The sequence below is a fragment of the Chiloscyllium punctatum genome, chromosome 3 (genome assembly GCF_047496795.1).
Source record: "Chiloscyllium punctatum isolate Juve2018m chromosome 3, sChiPun1.3, whole genome shotgun sequence".
In the NCBI taxonomy this organism is placed as follows: Eukaryota; Metazoa; Chordata; class Chondrichthyes; order Orectolobiformes; family Hemiscylliidae; genus Chiloscyllium; species Chiloscyllium punctatum.
In genome coordinates, this window is record NC_092741.1 from 35,373,712 (window position 1) to 35,394,556 (window position 20,845).

General features: G+C 40.4%; 1 protein-coding gene across 1 annotated transcript in view; it reads right to left on the reverse strand.

Moving 5' to 3' along the window:
* tmem87b (transmembrane protein 87B) overlaps nucleotides 1–20,845 on the reverse strand; it is a 58,378-nt gene that overhangs the window by 36,926 nt on the left and 607 nt on the right. Inside the window, exon 2 of the mRNA XM_072551408.1 lies at nucleotides 9,558–9,618. Within this exon, the coding sequence (XP_072407509.1) occupies nucleotides 9,558–9,618 (61 nt within the window). The remainder of the gene's footprint in view (nucleotides 1–9,557; nucleotides 9,619–20,845) is intronic.

The following is a 20,845-nucleotide window of genomic DNA, read 5'->3' on the forward strand; positions in this document are numbered from 1 at the left end:
CGCTTCAGGTGGAATAATATTCGATTTGTGGGTTTACCCAAGGGATTGGAGAATCCTCGCCCCACAGAATTTATGGCCCAACCTTTACAGGACTTGCTCAGACTTGAGGCTAAACCAGTGTTGGATAGGGCTCATCGCACACTGTGTGCTAAACTGAAAGAAGGTGAGTTTGCTCCCCCGATGGTCGTCAGGGTGAACCAGTTTCAAGTGCGAAATCACATTCTGTGCCCTACTGGAGATGCTTCTCCCCTTATATATAATGGAAAGAGTATACATTTTTCTGGATTTCACCCTGACTGTGACTAAGCAGCATGCAGCTTTTGCCAAAGTAAAGAAGGAGCAACACTCATGTCCTAACGTTAAATTTGACCTTCGTTATCCTGTGATATTACATATCATCTTGCTGAGCAGCCAACTCAGTTTTGATGACCCAGGTTGGGCTATGGTCTTGGTGAATAAAAACCTGAAAAAGATTGTGGTTCCCGAGCCAGATTGATGGTTGGGCCTAACTAGGCCAATTAGACATTAGTTTTAACGCCACCATAGACAAAGACTACATTTCCCATTGTGGAGATGAAGATGGACAGTGTGCTGTGTTTATGGATTTGGATTTGGTATTCTTCTTATATTTGATTTCATTCACCAAAAGTACAGGCTTTTTTACTCAAGACTTATATTGTGTTGAAAGGTTGCTCTACTGGTACCAAAGAATATAGAGTTTAATTGTTTAACCATACATAGTATATATTTTATTTCATTTAGATTAGATTATTTAGTGTGGAAACAGGCCCTTCAGCCCAACAAGTCCACACCGACCCACTGAAGAGCAACCCACCCAGACCCATTTGCCTACATTTACCCCTTCACCTAACACTACGGGACAATTTAGCATGGCCAATTCACCTAACCTGCACATTTCCGTGGGAGAAAACCGGGGCATCCGGAGGAAACCCATGCAACCAAGGAGAGAATGTGCAAACTCCACACAGTCAGTCGCCGGAGGTGGGAATTGAACCCAGGTCTCTGGCACTGTGCCACCCACATTATTACTCATTTTTGCAACGTAGTTTTTGTACAGTTAATTTTTACATTCCAAAGTCGTTGTGTAGTTTGCGTGAGCTACAAAAGACAACAGTTTTTTTTAAACTATGGGTGAAGACAGCAAGCACCCATCTAGAGGATGCCTCTGCTGGGATGGGGAGGGGTTGGTGAGCAGGTATTCAATTTGGGGGGATACTGCTATGGGGGATGGTGGAGTTTGTTTTTGTTCTGATGGGGATAGAGAAGGGGGTGGCACATACCTCACTTTTACAAGGTTTACATTTGTTTATCTATTTTTGCACATTTGGGATTTTACATGTGATGATTACACATGAAAAAGTTTAATACTTCACCACCTTTGGCGGTGGGGACAATAAATTTGCCAATCTGAATTACAAAGGCTAAACAACCCAATTAAACACTAAGGTTTTACTGTATTTACACCATCTTAATGCCCATATAATTTATTTACAAGAAAGCCATTTGAAAAATATAGTCAGTCCTAAGTTGAAACGAGGTCGGATTGGACAAGTTTAAGTTTCCTCCTTTTCTAGCTAATCTAGAGAAATTGCTATTCTTTTACATAAATCTATTCCTTTCATCCATACGAGAACTATCTGACTCTACTGGCAGATTTATTATTTGAGAAGATTTGTAGCTCGAGTGCTCGTTGTTGTGGTTCTGTTCGCCGAGCTGGGAATTTGTCTTGCAGACATTTTGTCTTGTCGAGGTGACATCCTCAGTGCTTGGGTGCCTCCTGTGAAGCACTTCTGTGATCTTTCCTCCGGCAGTTGTAGTGGTTTGTCTCTGCCGCTTCCGGTTGTCAGTTCCAGCTGTCCATTGCAGTGGTCGGTATATTGGGTCCAGATCGATGTGCTTATTGATTGAATCTGTGGATGAATGCCATGCCTCTAGGAATTCCCTGGCTGTTCTCTGTTTGGCTTGTCCTATAATAGTCGTGTTGTCCCAGTCGAATTCATGTTGCTTGTCATCTGCGTGTGGGGCTACTAAGGATAGCTGGTCGTGTCGTTTCGTGGCTAGTTGGTGTTCATGGATGCGGATCGTTAGCTGTCTTCCTGTTTGTCCTATGTAGTGTTTTGTGCAGTCCTTGCATGGGATTTTGTACACTACATTGGTTTTGCTCATGTTGGGTATCGGGTCCTTCGTCCTGGTGAGTTGTTGTCTGAGAGTGGCTGTTCGTTTGTGTGCTGTTATGAGTCCTAGTGGTCGCAGTAGTCTGGCTGTCAGTTCGGAAATGCTCTTGATGTATGGTAGTGTGGCTAGTCCTTTGGGTTGCGTTCCATTGTCAAAATCCGATGCAAGGACTGCACAAAACACTACATAGGACAAACAGGAAGACAGCTAACGATCCGCATCCATCAACACCAACTAGCCACGAAACAACATGACCAGCTATCCTTAGTAGCCACACACACAGATGACAAGCAACATGAGTTCGACTGGGACAACACTACTATTATAGGACAAGCCAAACAGAGAACAGCCAGGGAATTCCTAGGGGCATGGCACTCATCCACTGATTCAATCAATAAGCACATCGATCTGGACCCAATATACCGACCACTGCAATGGACAGCTGGAAACGACAACCAGAAGCGGCAGAGACAAACCACTACAAACGCCGGAGGAAAGATCACAGAAGCGCTTCACAGGAGGTTCCCAAGCACTGAGGATGTCACCTAGACAGGGGATGAAACGCCTGCAACACAAATTCCCAGCTTGGCAAACAGAACCACAACAACAGATTTATTATTACTAGACAGATTTTTGGCATTGATGTAATCTCAGCTAATGTTTATGCTCCCAAATGGGATGATGAGGCTTTTTTTTCCAGATGGTTTCTTTCAATGTTACCGGATTTATCTTCACACCAGTTAACCATGGGAGGAGATTTTAACTGTTGGTTGAATCCTCATTTCCAAGTGCCCAATCCAAATCTGCTAAAATAATTAAGACTTTAATGGAGGAGTTTAAATGTTGTTGATGCCTGGCAGTTCTTTAATCCCTCTAAAAAGGATTTTTTTTTGCATGTCCACCACACTTTTTCATGTATTGATTTCTTTTTGGTGGATGACAGATTGCTCACATCCATTTCTGGTTGCAAATATGATTCAGCTGTTTTATCACACCATGCATCTGTCTCTATGAATGTTCGTTTTCAAAATGTTTCTTAATACACGCCCACCTTGGCATCTCAATACGCCCTTACCCTTAGAAGAAGATTTTGTTAATTTTGTCTCAGCAGATAAATTTTAAAAAAATTTAACAAAATCCCAGACATCACAGCTTCCTTGCTGTAGGAAACCCTGAAAGCATTTATTAGGGGTGAAATAATTTCTTATGCAGCACATAAGAAAAGACTTAGGAAAGAGAAATTGGCATGGTTAGCACAACATGTCTCTATTAGACTCTATTGATGCAATCTCTAAGTCTTCAGAAATATTTCAAGAACACATATCCCTACAGGTAGAGTATAATGTTGTAATGTCACAATACACCACCGAGCTTGTACTTCACTCTAGGTAAAACTGATAAGAATAAGGGATAGAACCAGTAAGTTGTTGGCACATCAGTTACACCAAATGTCCTCATCTCAATTAATCCCACAAATTAAGGCTAATTCAGGTGTCACGTCAGACCTATTAGAACATAGAACATAGAACATAGAACATAGAACAATACAGCACAGAACAGGCCCTTCGGCCCACGATGTTGTGCCGAACTTCTAGAAATCAACTAGACTTAAGAAATTTTACATTTCACTTTATTCATCTGAAAGATCATCTCTTGCAATAGCAGATTTTCATAGCTTTTTTGATAAGTTTAATGTACCTACTATTGATCAAAATGTGGCAACAGCATTGGAACAAAACTGGAGGCAACAGCGCAATCATTTCAAAGCAGTAAGGGTCCTGGACCTGATGTTTTATGAAATTTGGCCAGAAAACCATTTTGGAAAAAGCTGGCTCCACCTTTGGTAGACATGTTTGTTGAAGTGTTTAGTTCTGGCTCTCTTCCTCAAACTTTAACTCAGGCATTTTTTTTGCTTTTAAAGAAAGGTAAAGGTTCCTTACTGTGGGGTTCATATCATCCTATAAATCAGCTAAATGTTAACTTTAAATTATTGTCAAAGCTATTGGCATGACGTTTGGAAACCAGCCTTCCATTGATCATATCCTTGGATCAAACTGGACATATTTGCAACAGGCACTCTTTTAATCTTAGGTGGGCACTTAACGTTGTTTACAATTCTTCTCCATCCACTGTTCCTGAGGCCTTGACATCTTTAGGATGCTGAAAAAGCCTTTGATAGAGTGGAATGAAATAATTTTTTTCCCACTTCGGAGAAATTTGGCTTTGAGGAAAAATTTATTTCTTGGATCAAACTACTCTATGCATCACCGCAGCCCTCTGTTTGGACCAATAACATGAATTCTGGTTATTTCAACCTTTATCGTCCCACTAGACAAAGTTGTCCTTTGAGTCCACTGCTGTTTGCCATTGTAATTGAATCTGTCTATTGCCCGACAGACTCTGGCATTATTAGAAATAGCGTGGAGTTGAAGATAGCCCGCAATGCAGATTACTTTTTGCTGTTTGTCTCGAACTTATCTCTACATTCCTACCGCATTTTCAGTTTTAGAATCTTTCAGTAAGATTTCTGGGTATAAATTGAATTTTAGCAAAAGTGAGATATTTGCTATCAATAAGCCTGTCAGGGAATACCCGCTAGATAGTTTATCATTTGAAATTGCCAACTCTGGCTTTGTTTATCTTGGTGTACACATGGCAGTTACACATGGGAATTTGTACAGAAAACATTAGAACCATTATTGGTACAAATTAAACGAGACTTCGAACAATGATCTCTCCTTAATTTGCCTGTTCCTACTAGAATTAATTCCCTTAAAATAAATATTTTTCCACAATTTTCTTATTTATTTCAATACATACCAATTCTTCTACCTCTTTTCTTTTATGGTAAAGTAGACAGTCTCCTTCTTGAATTTATTTGGAATAAAAAAAGCTTCTAGGTTATGAAAACCCTTGTTACAGAGGCTTAAGATACTAGGTGGGGTAGCGAATATTTTATTACTGGGCAGCAAACATTAGAAATTTGTACAATTGGCTCCAATATTAGAACCTTCATGCTCTCTCAATTTGCTTGGCTATTGAGGTAAATTCCACCCATCCGGTAACATTGAAGGCTGTATTGCATTCACCGGTCCTTTCTTCTACTTCTATTTAGTTGAACAATATAATTGTTTTACCGTGTCTAGAAATATGGTTTCAATTTAGACAACACTTTTGCTTTCAGTCATATTCTACTAAGGCACCGTTGCTGGCAAATCACATTTCTCCTCCATCTTTAGTGGACAGTGCCTTTTCGGGTTGAGCTAAGTTAGGAATAAAAACTGAAAGATTTATATGTTGTTGGCATTTTTGCATCTTTTCAACAATTAGTTGAAAAGTTTTCACTTCCTAAAAGCCACTTCTTTAGATACCTCCAAGTTCGCAGTTTTGTCCATAGTTCATTTCAGGTTTTCCCCGCCCTTCCTAATGATTCTGATTTTGACATCTTTCTAGAACCATTTTCTTCATTAAAAGGGGGCTATTTCAGCTATTTATTCAAATGTTCAGAAAGTATGCTTAGTTCTCTTGATTCTATTAAAGTTATCTGAGGGTCAGTTCTGGAAGAGTAATACTAGGTGATCTGTGGGATGAGATATCACAAAGGATGCACAGGTTTTGTATCTGTGCAAAACATTGTTTTATTCAATGCAAGATTCTACACCAAAGCTTGACTTGCAAAAATATTTGAGGAGTTGACTGTCCTGTGGTCAGTGTCAACAAACCCCAGCAAATTATATGCACATGTTTTGGCTTTAACCTTCTTTAAGTAGATATTGAACTGATACTTTTGACATCTTATCTAAGGTATCTGGCAAAAATCTTACTCCTAAAGCTATTACTGCTTTGTTTGGGGTGTCACCCTCTTTATCTAAACTTTCTTCCTCTTAGAAAAAATGATAGCATTCACTACCCTGTTGGCCAGAAGATTGACATTGTTAAAATGGAAATCCCTAATTCTGCCTACTCATACACATTGGGTTAGACATGTGCTAGACTTTTTAAAAAATTAGATTATCCTTATCTGGCTCCTCTAACAATTTTACAAAAATCTGGAACCCTTTTCTTTCATATGTTAAGGGTGTTGTCTATTTAATGTTCCAGACTGAGGTATCTTCTGTCATGGCGATTATTTTTTTTTCCCCCTCTTTCTTTTGCTAATGCAGTTATCTTACTGCTGATCTAATTTATTATGGTTTTGTGCTATGTATAGGTTTATAATTATTACTGTTGTTTGACATTTCTTTTTGTATTTTGGGGGAGGTATATGCCACGGGGAGGATGGTCAGGGTGTTGTTTACAGTTGTTTATTGCTTGCAATTGGTCCTTTTAAAAAAAAAACAAAAGGATGATTTAAGTACAGAAATCAGAAGGTGGACTGTGATATACTTGAACAGGATTACTGAGATGACGGCATATTAGCGATTTTAGTAGGCTTGAGTGTGGATAATTCCCCAGGCTCAGGTGAAAAGTATCCCAGGCTGTTGTGGGAGGCAAGGAAGGATATTTCAGGGGCTCTGATGTGAATTGTCAAATCCTCTCTGGAAGACAGCTCATGTAGTACCACTTTTCAAATGTGCATATGAAAGGAGGGCAGTTCTCGTGGTCTACGTTGACTTCAGTAAGACTTTTAATAAGGTCTTGCATTGGTTAAGATGTTAAGAGCCAGAGCAACCCAGGACAATTTGGCAAATTGCATCCAAAACTGGCTTTGTGGTAGGACAGTGACTGTCAAGGGTATTTTTGTACTTTGTTCAGAAATGTACCACAAGGTTTGATGATTGGCCCTTCCTGTTTATAGTGTTAATGACCAAGACATAAACATAGAACATAGAACAACACAGCACAGAACAAGCCCTTCGGCCCACGATGTTGTGCCGAACATTTGTCCCAGCTTAAGCACCTATCCATGTACCTATCCAATTGCCGCTGAAAGGTCACCGATGATTCTCACTCTGCCACTCCCACAGGAGGCGCATTCCCTGTCCCGACCACTCTCTGGGTAAAGAACCTACCCCTGACATCCCCCATACCTTCCACCCTTCATCTTAAATTTACGTCCCCTTGTAACACTTTGTTGTACCCGGGGGAAAAAGTCTCTGACTGTCTACTCTATCTATTCCCCTGATCATCTTATAAACCTCTATCAAGTCACCCCTCATCCTTCGCTGTTCCAATGAGAAAAGGCCTAGCACTCTCAACCTATCCTCGTACGACCTATTCTCCATTCCAGGCAACATCCTGGTAAATCTCCTCTGCACCCTCTCCAAAGCTTCCACATCTTTCCTAAAGTGAGGCGACCAGAACTGCACACAGTACTCCAACTGTGGCCTCACCAAGGTCCTATACAACTGCAACATCACCTCATGACTCTTGAATTCAATCCCTCTGCTAATGAACGCTAATACACCATAGACCTTCTTACAAGCTCTATCCACCTGAGTGGCAACTTTCAAAGAGCTATGAACATAGACCCCATGATCCCTCTGCTCCTCCACCTTACTAAGAAATCAACGTTTCGGGCAAGATGAAGGGCTTTTGCCCGAAACGTTGATTTCGCTGCTCGTTGGATGCTGCCTGAACTGCTGTGCTCTTCCAGCACCACTAATCCAGTATTTGATTTTCAGCATCTGCAGTCATTGTTTTTACCACCTTACTAAGAACCCTACTGTTAACTCTGTATTCCGCATTCTTATTTGTCCTTCCAAAATGGACAACCTCACACTTGACAGGGTTGAACTCCATCTGCCACTCCTCAGCCCAGCTCTGCATCATATCTAAGTCCCTGTGCAGCCGACAACAGCCCTCCTCACTATCCACAACTCCACCAATCCTTGTATAGTCTGCAAATTTACTGACCCACCCTTCGACTCCCTCTTCCAAGTCATTAATAAAAATTGCAAACAGCAGAGGACCCAGAACTGATCCCTGCGGAACTCCACTTGTAACTCACATCAAACATAGGAGATATGATTAGTAAGCACAGATGACATAAAAACTGGTGGTATGACAAACAGTGAGGAGCAAAGCTAGAGACTATCAGCTGATATAGATGGGCTAGTCAGATTGGCAGAACAGTGGCAAATGAAATTTAACCCCAAAAGATGTGAGGTAATAATTTTGAAAGGAATAGCAAATCTTGGGAGGATGTGATGAATGGCAGCACCCCAGGAAGAAAGACTCAGAGGGACCTTGGCATGCACGTCCATTTGCAACAGATCAGGTAGATAAGATAGTTAAGAAGAAATAGGAGATATTTGTTTCCATGGGTACTGAATACAAAAGCAAGGGGTTTTGACGGAGCTTTATATAATGTTAGTCAGGCCACAAGAGTACTGTACTGTGTCCAGGTCAGTTCAAGTTGACACACTATACCAAAGATGTGATTGCGCTACAGACAGTGCAGAACAGATTCACCAGGATATTCTCTGGCTGGAGAGATTCAGTTATGAAAGAGACAAGATAAGGTGGGGTTGCTCTCAGAGCAAAAAAGGATCATGTACAAAGTTCTGAGGGAGATAGAGTAAATAGGGAGAAACATCTCCCCTTAGTATAGCAGTCAGTAATTCAGGGTATGGTTTTAAAATAAGTATTTTAAAATAATGGTTTAGAAGGGATTTGAGGAAAAATATTTTCACCCAGAGAGGACAATGGAACTCACTGCCTCAAAGAATGGTAAAGGCAGAATCCTCCAAAATATTTAAGAATGATTTAGATGCATACTTTATTTGGTACAGCTTATGAGACTATGGATCAAGTTCTGAGAAATGGGATTAAAACGGATGGATGTTTGATAACTGGCACAAACACGATGGACCGAAGGGCCTCTTTCCATGCTGTAAAACTCTGCAACTCTCAATCATCAAGTGCTCAAGATTTGTCTACTTTAGTGTCTTAAGTTTCGCCTGCTCCAGTTGGAAAGGAAAAAAACTCAAATAAGTACAGTCTAGGAAGCTGGGCAACAGATGAAAGGATATCAATAGCAACAGAGAAGCTGAGGAGAATGAGGAAAATACAGTCTCCCCATAAAACGAAAATGGAAGCATAACATTACAAGTCATCTGTCACAGAACTCATACTTTATTAGTGTGCCATTATCAGAAACAGGAGTAAGTCACCCATTTTCTCCCTGTCCTACTTTTTAAAAGATTGTTAGGTTTTTCAGGGTAATTCAAGAGGAAAGCAGCACAGCTGCAAAATGTGCATAGGGAGACATAGCTATTAACCATACTTAGATAAAAATTTTATATTTTTACTTCAGAAAAACATTGAAAATAACTGTTGCATATTTAATGACTGTAGATGTACACCAACTGCTTTCAAACAAAAAAAATCACCACAAGTTAGGTTCAAAATAAACTTACCTTCAAGTACAATATCTGTTTTGTTAAACATGGTTTTTGTAAACAGCAGTGGCTTATGGTTCTGAAAATAAAATTTGAATCACAAGCATTGGTCAAAAGTAACAAAACAAAAATGGAGATCATGCTAATATTGTTTCAGGTATATTTTAAAGTTAAAATGGCATTATTAGCACTGGAGTTGATATATTCTAGTTAAGCATCAGAAAGATTTGTCACCGTGATCCCAAAATATGCTTAAGCATTTTGTTGGGTTCTTAACAGATACCGTTCATCCATTGAATGAATAATTATAAAATTACTTGAATTCTGATACTCATGAATAATTTATATTATATGGAGTTTACAGGTCTCGATGACAGATTATTAATAAAAAAGCTAAACTTTAGCAAAGACAGACGCATTGAACATTCTGGTCAAGTTAATGATGGGTCAGCCATTGTTCAGTATGCACACTTAACTTTGACCTTGCAGGTAATTTTTCTAATCAACTTCTTCAGAGATAGTATGACACACCTCAAACAGATAAAACTTGAACACAAAAATAAGCACTACCGCAGTTAGGCGGTAGTGTGGGGGTTAAGGAAAAATAAAAAAAGAGAAAAAAAAAGAAAAAGAAAAAAACAGAGGATTGCCCGGGTAAGAAAAAAAAATTTGAACACAGACCTTCTGGCACAGAGGTAGGGCACTACCACTGTGCCACAAGAGCCCTTTGACCTTGTACAATAAACACGTTAATTAAATATAACCAATCCAATAAAAACTGAAAGAACTGCAGATACCGTAAATCAGAAATAAAAACAGAAGTTGCTGGAAAAGCTCAGCAGGTCTGGCAGCATCGATGAAGAGAAATCAGTTAATGTTTCAGGTCTGGTGACCTTTCCTCAAAGGAAAAGTGCAGTTCTGAGGAAAGGTCACCGGACCTGAAATGTTAACTCTGATTTCTCTTCACAGATGATGCCAGACCTGCTGAGCTTTTCCAATAACTTCTGCTTTTGAAGCCAACACAAGTTTGTTTCATTTGCATTTATATTAGGTAATACCAATGTATTTTTTAAACCAAGTGTTTCCATTCATCATAAGTGTAAAACTTTAATTCCTAAAACACAGTTTATTGCAAAATACACAAATGTATAGCTGATGCACAACAATGACATCAACAAAAAACAACTAAAGCACAAGAATTGGCTAGTTGAGGAAAGAGTGACTTAGTGGCAATTTTACTGAAGTAGTAAACCAGAAGCCCAGACAAATGCTCTGGGGCTGGGTTCAAATACAGCTGGTGAAATTTAAATTCAATTAATAAAAATGTGGAATGAAAATTTAGACTCAGTTTCATGGCCACCATTACTATCAATGGACATAAGAATATTTATTTGGTTCATTAAAGCTGTCAGGGAAGGAAATGTTTCATCCTTAACCAGTCTGACCCATATGCAACTTCAAATGCAACGTGGTTGGCTCTTAACATGATCCAGAAAGCCACTCAGATCAAGGGCAATCAGGATTAACAACAAAAGATCTGACGTCACAAAGTCAGTGCCAACTCCCCGCAAAGCTAGTGACACTCCTGCACTTTGCAAGTTTTCTCTCTTTAGCCATTTATCTAACTGCCCTTTGAAAGCCATGATTGAATCCACTTCTAACATACTCTCAACTAGTGGATTCCAGATATTAACCATGTAGTGCTTAAATTGCATTTTTGCTATTACGCTTAAAATTAGGGTTCAGTTTCTCACAACTTGTGCCCAGTGGAACATTCATCTCTACTTTTGAACAGTTCTAACAGATATTGTTGCAATCTTTTCTTCTCCAAGATGATCATCAGGTTCTCCAATCTATCCAAGTAACTGATGCCCCTCATATTTACACGGTTGGTTCTGGGGTAAAAGAAAGTCTTACACTTATATAATGCTTTTTTTGACCAGTAGATGTCACAAAGTACTTTCCAGCCAATTAAGTACTTTTGAAGTGCAGGTACTGTTATAGTGTAGGAAATACAGCAGACAACATGTGCACAGCAAGTTCCCACAAACAATAATGTGATAATAGCCAGTTTATTTTTGTGACAGCGGATAAGATATAAATGTTGTCACCAGAGATAATTTCCCTGTTTTTCTTTGAAGGTCAGCTCAGGGTCAAACATGATGAAAAGTTACAAACTGTCGGTTCAGCCTGAGAAAATGATCATAATGGCAATGAAATCTCAAAAACAAAGAAAAATACACATGGTCAAAATACCTTAAACACTGACAAATGTTCTAAGGCACAATCAATGAAAAAAAAAGAGTCCCCTGTCAAGGAGATAAACAAGTGAAAAAGGTTGAGTTGAGAGATTGAGTGAGGAAATTATCAAAAAAAAAGCAAAGTGGAAATTTAGCCTATTTTAGAGTGAATGTTCTACAGCACGTAGGCTACACAGCTGAAGAGGCAGCTAAAACAAAAAAGGTGGCACAAAAAGAAAGGGATGCACAGGAGACCCGACTCAGACAAACACACTTCTGTACAGGACTTGAGTAGCTTCCAGAGTTATAAATGACAAGGCCATTGAGCGGAGTCCATTCCATCAGTGAAATAATGGCTGATTTGTGGTCTAATTCTATATATCTGCCTTTGACCTATATCCCTGAATACTTTTGCTGAACAACAAAAAAAAATTAAAATTAGCAACTGCAGTTTGTGGAAGAGAATTCCAAACCCCTCTAATCTGTGGAGAAGTGCTTCCCAACAGTACTCCAGAAGTATCATGATCTGGCCCTAATTTTTAGATTTGCTCCCTAGCTCTAGAACCCCCAACCAGTAGAAATAATGCATCTTTATTTATCCTGTTTTTGCATATTAGTACCTTGAAGACTTTGATCAGATTACTTCTTCACCATCTACATTCTAGAGAAAACAGGCCTCATTTGTGTAATCTCTCCTCAAACCTTAACCCCTGAAGTTCTGGTGTCATACTTGTAAGCCTGTCTTGGACTCCCTCCAAGGCCAATATAGCAAACTTTGTTTCAAGTGGCAACTTTAACTGGCATTCTCAATAAATCAACAAAAATTATGTACCTCAAATACCAGAGGTTTACCACATTGTGATCTCAGTGATATCCGAGTAGTCAGTTGAGGGTGCAAGTACAAACGCACTCTGTTGGTAAATTTTATTTAAGGCAATTTTATGTGACGTGTATATCCCCTATATTACATTTCTATTGATTGTGTATGCCTCTTGGTCAACCAGAATATTTGAACAACCAGCACACTCCAGTTCCCATAGCTGCTTGCTTCATAGAAAGTTTGCTTTTTTGCCTCCTAAAGTGTAGTCCCTAAAACAGCTCACAGAACTCCAAGTCTAATCAGGTTTTTGTATAACGGAGACATAACTTCTGCATCTTTGTACTCCAGTCCTCTAGATATGAATTGTTCTGTTGAAGGGTCTCTGAACCTGAAACACTGACTTTACCTTCTCTTCATAAATGCTCCAGCAATTTCAATTTTGGTAACAGATTTTCCCTGTTTACTGTGACTTTACTGATTAAAGTTCACCTTAACAAAATCTAAAGTTCTAATAATTAATTTATGCTATTCACTTTCAAACGCTACATCGGAATCAATCATGGTCTATACACTATTTGATAAATGATTAATGCACAACTATAGACAATAGGTGCAGGAGTAGGCCTTTCTGCCCTTCGAGCCTGCACCACCATTCATTATGATCATGGCTGAACATCCTCAATCAGTATCCTGCTCCTGCCTTATCTCCATAACCCTTGATTCCACTATCCTTGGAGAGCTCTATGCAACTCTTGCTTAAACGAATTCCACTGCCTTCTGGGGCAGAGCATTCCATACACCCACAACTCTCTGGGTGAAGAAGTTTCTCCTCATCTCTGTCCTAAATGGCCTACCCCTTACTTTTAAGCTGTGTCCTCTGGTTCGGGACTCACCCATCAGCAGAAACATGTTTCCTGCCTCCAGAGTGTCCAATCCTTTATTAATATCTTATACATCTCAATCAGATCTCCTCTCAGTCTTCTAAATTCAAGGATATACAAGCCCAGTCGCTCCAATCTTTCAACATAAGATAGTCCCGTCATTCTAGGAATTGACCTTGTAAACCTAAGCTACACTCCCTCAATAGCCAGAATTAGGTTACTAATTAAATTCAGCTCATTGCTCATTACTAACTCCAATATTTATTTGTCCCCTGTTGCATCAGGGACACGTTGCTGTAGGAAACTATCCCAGACACACTCTAGAATTTCACTTTCTTGTCTCTTTCTCCCAATCTATGGGAAAGTTAACCCCCCACCACTTAACTCTGCCTCTGCTGTATTCTTGCCAAAATTTTGCATTTATACAATCTAGCACTTTAGAGTTGCTACCAATGGGTCTATGCATCACATTATCATTTTAGATCCTTTACTGTTCCTCAGTTCACTTGTAAGGTCTCCACTGGATGGTTTCTTGTCATTTCAGCCTTCCTCATCACTGAAGTTTGTTTGTAATCAATAAGGCTAATCCATGCTCTTCACCAGTTTCTCTACCCATCCTGTGAACCTTATAAGCCAGTATATTTAGTCCACAGTCCCAATCAGCCTTGCAGGCATGTCGCAGTAATGGCTACTATATCAGAATCTCCAATTTGAATGTGCCTACAGCTCAGTTAATTTATTCCTTACATCCCATGCATTTATCTGCAGAAATATTTGGCCCATGTATTCTAGCCTGTCCTTCAGTACCAACGCTTTATTCATCTGTTTATTACTTCTCTCTTCATGTTTACTTCGTGTCATAGAGTCTTACAGAATCAAAACCGACCCTTCAGTCCAACTAGTCCACACCAACCATGTTCCCAAACAAAACCAGTCCCACTTGCCTGCATTTAGCCCAAACCTTTTCTATTCATGTACTTATCCCAATGTCTTTTAAATGTTGTAACTGTATCCACCACTCCAGAAGGACTAAAACATGAAGATGCGTTTTAAATTGAAGTATCTAAGCCACTGCAGCTCAGCGAGCATAGGATTGAGCAATGAAAAGGACTTGATATGGGATAGATTATAAGCAACAATTTTGAATTCTCTTAAGTCTAGGAATCATAGTTGAGCAAAGAGATTTTGAAGATCAGTTCACAAAATAAAATTCAAGATCCAAAAAGGTACAAAAGTGTTGATCAAGTACTGGAGAAAGACAACTGGATTGAAAACAGTGAAATTACACTTATATGGAAACTTAGTTGGAGCCAACTGGATGTTCGATAAATGCATCTCAGGATAGACTTATTAGCCTTTTTGGTGGTACAGCACAGAATGATACCATAGTTCAGAGGTTTAATTTCAGAGGACAGGTTGAATAAACTTAGCTTATACTCCCTTGAGCATAGGAAATTGATGTGCAAGTCAATGGAGGAATTTCAAATACCAAAAGGATTTAAGAATATAGACAGAAATTAATTCATTTGGAAGAAGTCATGACACCAAAATTGGAGGCGTAGTGGACAGCAAAGAGGGTTACCTTAGATTACAACAGGACCTGGACCAGATGGGCTGAGAAGTGGCAGATGGAGTTTAATTCAGATAAATGTGAGGGGCTGCATTTTGGGAAAGCAAATCTTAGCAGGACTTAATACACTTAATGGTAAGATCCTAGGGAGTATTGCTGAACAAAGAGACCTCGGAGTACAGGTTCATAGCTCCTTGAAAGTGGAGTCACAGGTAGATAGGATAGTGAAGGTGGTGTTTGGTATGCTTTCCTTTATCGGTCAGAGTATTGAGTACAGGAGTTGGGAGGTCATGTTGCGGCTGTATTGGTTAGGGCACTGTTGGAATATTGCGTGCAATTCTGGTCTCCTTCCTATCGAAAAGATGTTGTGAAACTTGAAAGGGTTCAGAAAAGATTTACAAGGATGTTGCCAGGGTTGGAGGATTTGAGCTATAGGGAAAGGCTGAACAGGCTGGGGCTGTTTTCCTTAAATAGATAAATAGACAAAGTCTTTTCCCTGGGGTTGGGGAGTCCAGAACTAGAGGACATAGCTTTCCCCTCTCACCCTAAACCTATGAAAGAGACCTAAGGGGTAACTTTTTCACGCAGAGGGTGGTATGTGTATGGAATGAGCTGCCAGAGAATGTGGTGGAGGCTGGTACAATTGCAACATTTAAGAGGCATTTGGATGGGTATATGAATAGGAAGGGTTTGGAGGGATATGGGCCAGGTGCTGGCAGGTGGGACGAGATTGGGTTGGGATATCTGGTTGGCATGGACAGGTTGGACCAAAGGGTCTGTTTCCATGCTGTACATCTCTATGACTCTAAGGGGACTTAATTATCAAATTACACCTTGACCAGTCAGGAATTTTTTTAAAACCCAGTTAGTATTATTAATTTGGACCTCTCTCCCAAAATGTTCCAAATTGGCTTAGACAAGAGTGGATCAATGTCGAAAAGATGGAAGTAAAAAGGATATTAAAGCCATCACAGTAAATGTTCAGTTGCATGAGAAACAACTGCAAGTAGAGCCTCAAGATACAGAGGAGAAAGTGAGGACTGCAAATGCTGGAGGTCAGATTCCTGAAGAAGGGCTTATGCCCGAAACGTCGATTCTCCTGCTCCTTGGATGCTGCCTGACCTGCTTTTCCAGCAACACATTTTTCACCTCAAGATACAGAGACTACTTCCAATAATATATAAAAAAAGGATTGAATAGAGATTTTAAATTAATTAATAATTTTGATGCAATGAGGAAGAGACTATTCCCTTTGTTTGGGAGGCTGATGAACAGTCATTAATTTACAATGATAAATAAACGAAGGAAGTGATGAGAGACCAAAATTAATTTATTTTACAAAGTTGGTGTAAAAAAAATTGTTGTTGAGAGGAATAGTTGAAAATTTTAAGTTGACATTTAGGCCCATTTATTACTTTCAGAGCTGAAAACTTTTAAATTCAATATTATTAATGATTCAAGCACAGTGACATTTGATTCATCTTACTATGTCAGGAGTATCAACTGTATAGCCCACTAGCACTAACAACCTGATTCACAAAGTGGGCAACTCGGTACAAAGTACAAGTATTTGATTGCCTGCTTGAATTTTATAGGTGCCAGAATTTGGTAATGGCTGCTTTCACTTTCACCATCTTCACTTTTTAATTTATGTATAGAACATGGGTATTGCTGGCTGGAACAGCATTTATTGCTCATCTCTCAATGCAATTATAGGTAAGTACTAAACCAGGACACCAAGAGCTTGTGTGTCAGATATCAAATTGCATGAAAATCAAATGGAATATGATTTAAAAGCTTAATTGTATTTCCACAGGCAAGTAGTAGGTACCTATATGGCCAGAAAGATAAAATCTGTACTATCAGGAAAATGTTATTCTTCATTGTTCACCTGTTGAAAAAGTGACCAGAGAGAGATGTATACAAAAGATCTGAAAGGTAGGATTAAGGGAACTGGATAAAGATTTAAAATGAAAATTTGTGCAGGACGACAGGGATAAGGCAATGAAATGACATCATCAGCTCTGTTATAGGACCCCACAAACATGATGGGTCAAATGGCTGCCTTCTATGCAGTATGATATGTATTCCGTTGTACAAAGAGGCAGGGTGAAACAATTCAGATTTCTAGCACAAGATCATTACTTAACCCAAGACAACTACTTTGGATGCTCAATTATAATTTCATGCATGAGAAAGCTCCACATAATTTTCATCTGTTTATCAAAAGTAAAGTCTAGTACATGACTAAAACTAAACTCCGCAAACAATACATTTCTACTGAATATAAAGGCAAAGTTACCATAGTCCTACTGGCCAAAGGGCTGTTCTTTCATGAGAGACACACAACTGGCAGTGATTTAACTCGAGGATCACCAGGCCTCAGGTGAGGGGAGAGGTTGGTCAATATAATAAAATACAGAATCAGACAAATTTACAGCAGACGGAGTCCATTTGCCCCATCCTGAACTTGAATGTTGGCCAAAAAATATCTACCTGGTGTAAACCCATTTCCTAACTCTTTCAATACTTTGTGTGATTTTTAACGAAGATCAAAACAACAACCTGATCTCACCTCGTAATATCGCCTTCAGTGTAAATGATGGCATTGAGTGCACATTGGAGTATTACTTGAATGTGATGATAATGATTTCTGCCTCCATGAGTTGCTGCTTGAAAGGGTGGTCAAGACAGAAGACCAGTATGGTAGCTCAGTGGTTAACACTGATGCCTCACACAATGCCAGGGACCAGAGTTCAATTCCAGCCTCAGGTGACTGCCTGTCTGGAGTTTGCATGTTCCCTCCATGAATTTCTGTTTTTCTCCCACAATCAAAAAAATGTACAGGTTAGGTGGATTGGTTCTGCTAAATTATTCGCAACAGCCAGGCATGTTCAGGCTAAATGAGTTTGCCATGGTAAATATGGGATAGGGTAGGGCACTCTTCAGGCCCGATGGGCCAAATCCTCACTATAAAGGCTTCTATGAGTTCCAAATACCCAACATCTGCCTTCCACTTAGGCTATAACAGCAAAACTTCAACTATCTTTTAACCTTTCCTCTCAAAATTGTTCTTTCTGATCCCTTTCTCTGCATTTTCTGTGGCTCTAACTCTGCAGTCTGTTCTACTACCCTGATGCACATTGTATGGAACAATATGCCTGTATGGCACACAAAACAACACTTTTCACTGTATGTTGGTATATGTGACAACAAGAAACCGAACTCATTCAAAAAAAATTACTTTAAATCTGTATTCTGAAGGTGGTCATTAGATTCAAAATGTTAACTCTGCTTTTGTTTCCAGAGCTGCTGTGTTTCTCCTGTTTTTGAATCAGATCTCCAGTATCCTAAGTTCCTTGATCTACTTTAAATCTGTGGAATTTGTTGGGGTGCAGTGGATGCTGGGACAGTGAGTAAATTTGAGGAGTGGGACAGATTTTTAATTGGTAAAGGATTGAAGAATTATGGGAAGAAGGCAGGAAAATTGGGATGGAGAGCAGATCAGCTGTGATCGACTGGCAGAGCAGACTCGATGGAACAAATGGCCTAATTCTGCTCCTATACCTTATGAACTTAAGAAATTTCTGCCCTTGATATGAATCCCTTTGTTCAAGGAAACAATTATTTCATATTAACTAAACCTCAAGTCTACATAATTTTCAAATTTTATCTTCTTTCCAAAACAAAATCTATCCAATCACTTTTAAAGTGTAATGGCATTTCAATTTTAAAAAAAAATAAATAGTATTGGGTTTGTGACAGGTCAGAGATAGCTGATCATCACATTTTATAAGAGACTGCAAAAATAAAAACTGCAAATGCTGGGATTCAAAGTCGACAGGCAGGAGGCTGGAAGAACAGAACAAGGCAGGCAATATCAGGAGGTGGAGCAATCGACGGTTCAGGTGTAACCGTTCTTCAGGAACGGGGGGTAGATATTGGGCGAGCTGCAGGGGCAGGGTGAAGCAGGGATAGGTGAAGACAGGGAGACAGTACGAATTGATTAGTGAATGGGAGGAATGAATCCTGTAGATGGCTGGGAGGAGCGGAAGGATGGGAAGAGAGGGTATATGAAATTGGAGAACTCAATGTTGTGTCCTCGAAGCTGTAGGCAGCCGAGGCAGAAGACGAGGAGTCGTTCCTCCAATTTGCGGTTTGGTTTGTTGTGGCAATGGAGGAGGCCAAGGATGGTCATTTAGAAAGGGAGAGGTAAGGTGAATTAAAATGGCCGGTGATTGGGAGGTCTGGTCGGCCTGTGTGGGCCTAGCTGAGATGCTTCCCTAATTTTACGTTTGGTTGCCCCTATGTAAAGGCCACATCGGGAGAACCTGATGCAGTAAACTAGGTTGGAAGAGAGGCACCTGAACCTCTATCTCACCTGGAAGAACAGTTTGGGGCTCTGGATGGAGCTGAGAGGGGTGGTGTACCGGCAGGTTTTGCATCTTTTTCAGTTGCGGGGAAGGTACCTGGGATCCGGGGGATTGGTGGGGAGAGTGGTGCAAACCAAGGACTGTTGAAGGGAATGGTCCTTGCAGTAGGCAGAGACGGATGGGGAGGGGAGGGGGAGTTGTTCATGGCAGTGAGGTCTAGTTGGAGTTAGTAGAGGGGTTTAAGGACGATGCATCAGATGCGGAGACTGGTATGGTGGTAGGTGAGCACAAGGGGAACTCTGTCTTTATTGCATTTGTGGGGAGGTTTAGAACAGTGGAACAGGGAATGGGGGTCTTCTGGTGGAGGGCTGTCTAGATGACAGAGGAAGGAAAAGCACTTGTTCGAAATAGGGGGACATCTTGGATGCTTGGGAGTGGAATGTCTCCTTGTCCAAGCAGATGTGGAGGAGGATTAGGAGAACGGGATGGAGTTCCTGCAGGATACTGGGTGGGTGGAGGTGTAATCCATGTACTTACAGAAGTCTGTGGGTTTGTAGTAGGGGCTGAGAGTGAAGTGCTGGAAAAGCACAGGTCAAACAGCATCCAAGGAGCAGGAGAATCAACATTTTGGACATAAGCCCTCTGTGGGTTTGTAGTAAATGTCCATTTGGAGACTGCCGCCAGAAATAGAAATGGAGAGGTCAAGAAATGGGAGGGAGGGGTCAGAGATGGACCAAGTGAATTTGAGGGCAGGGTGGAAGTTGTGGGGAAAGAAAAGAACAGGTCCAGTTCAGCCTGGGTGCAGGACGCTGCACCAATGCAGTCAGCGATGTAATGGCAGAAGAGTTGAGCACAGTGCCTGTGTAGGTACTGAAGAGGCACTGTTTGACATTGCCAAAAAAGAGCTGGGGCTCATCCAGGTGACTATTGTGACCCGATGGATTTGGAAGAGGACCACTTTGGCAAGGTGGAGGTGAGGGACTAGGTGAGTCTGTTAGAGAGGAAGCAGCAAAGGGCCTGGAGGCCATCCTTGCGGGATATGGATGTGCATAAGGACTGCATGTCCATAGTGAAGATAAAGTGCTGGGTGTTAGGGAATTGGAAGTTACTGAAGAGGCATGGTTCATGTTGCAAATGTCAGTGGGAATGTCTGAACGAGACAGGGGAGAGGGGAATGAGATGGAATCAAGAACGAGATGGGTTCCTCATGATGCTGGCTGGCTGTGTATTTCCAACCCTCGACTTGTCCACATCACATTTGTGCACAGGTCTTGGATGAATGACGAAAACTGCTCTTGCTTGAAATAAGAATCCACAAGTTGGACGGGAGGTATGCCCGCACCACTTTGGGGATATTACTTTTCAAGTGGAGCTGCTTCAGCTGATGCCTCGCAGGTCTGACAGCATGTATATATAGTCTTC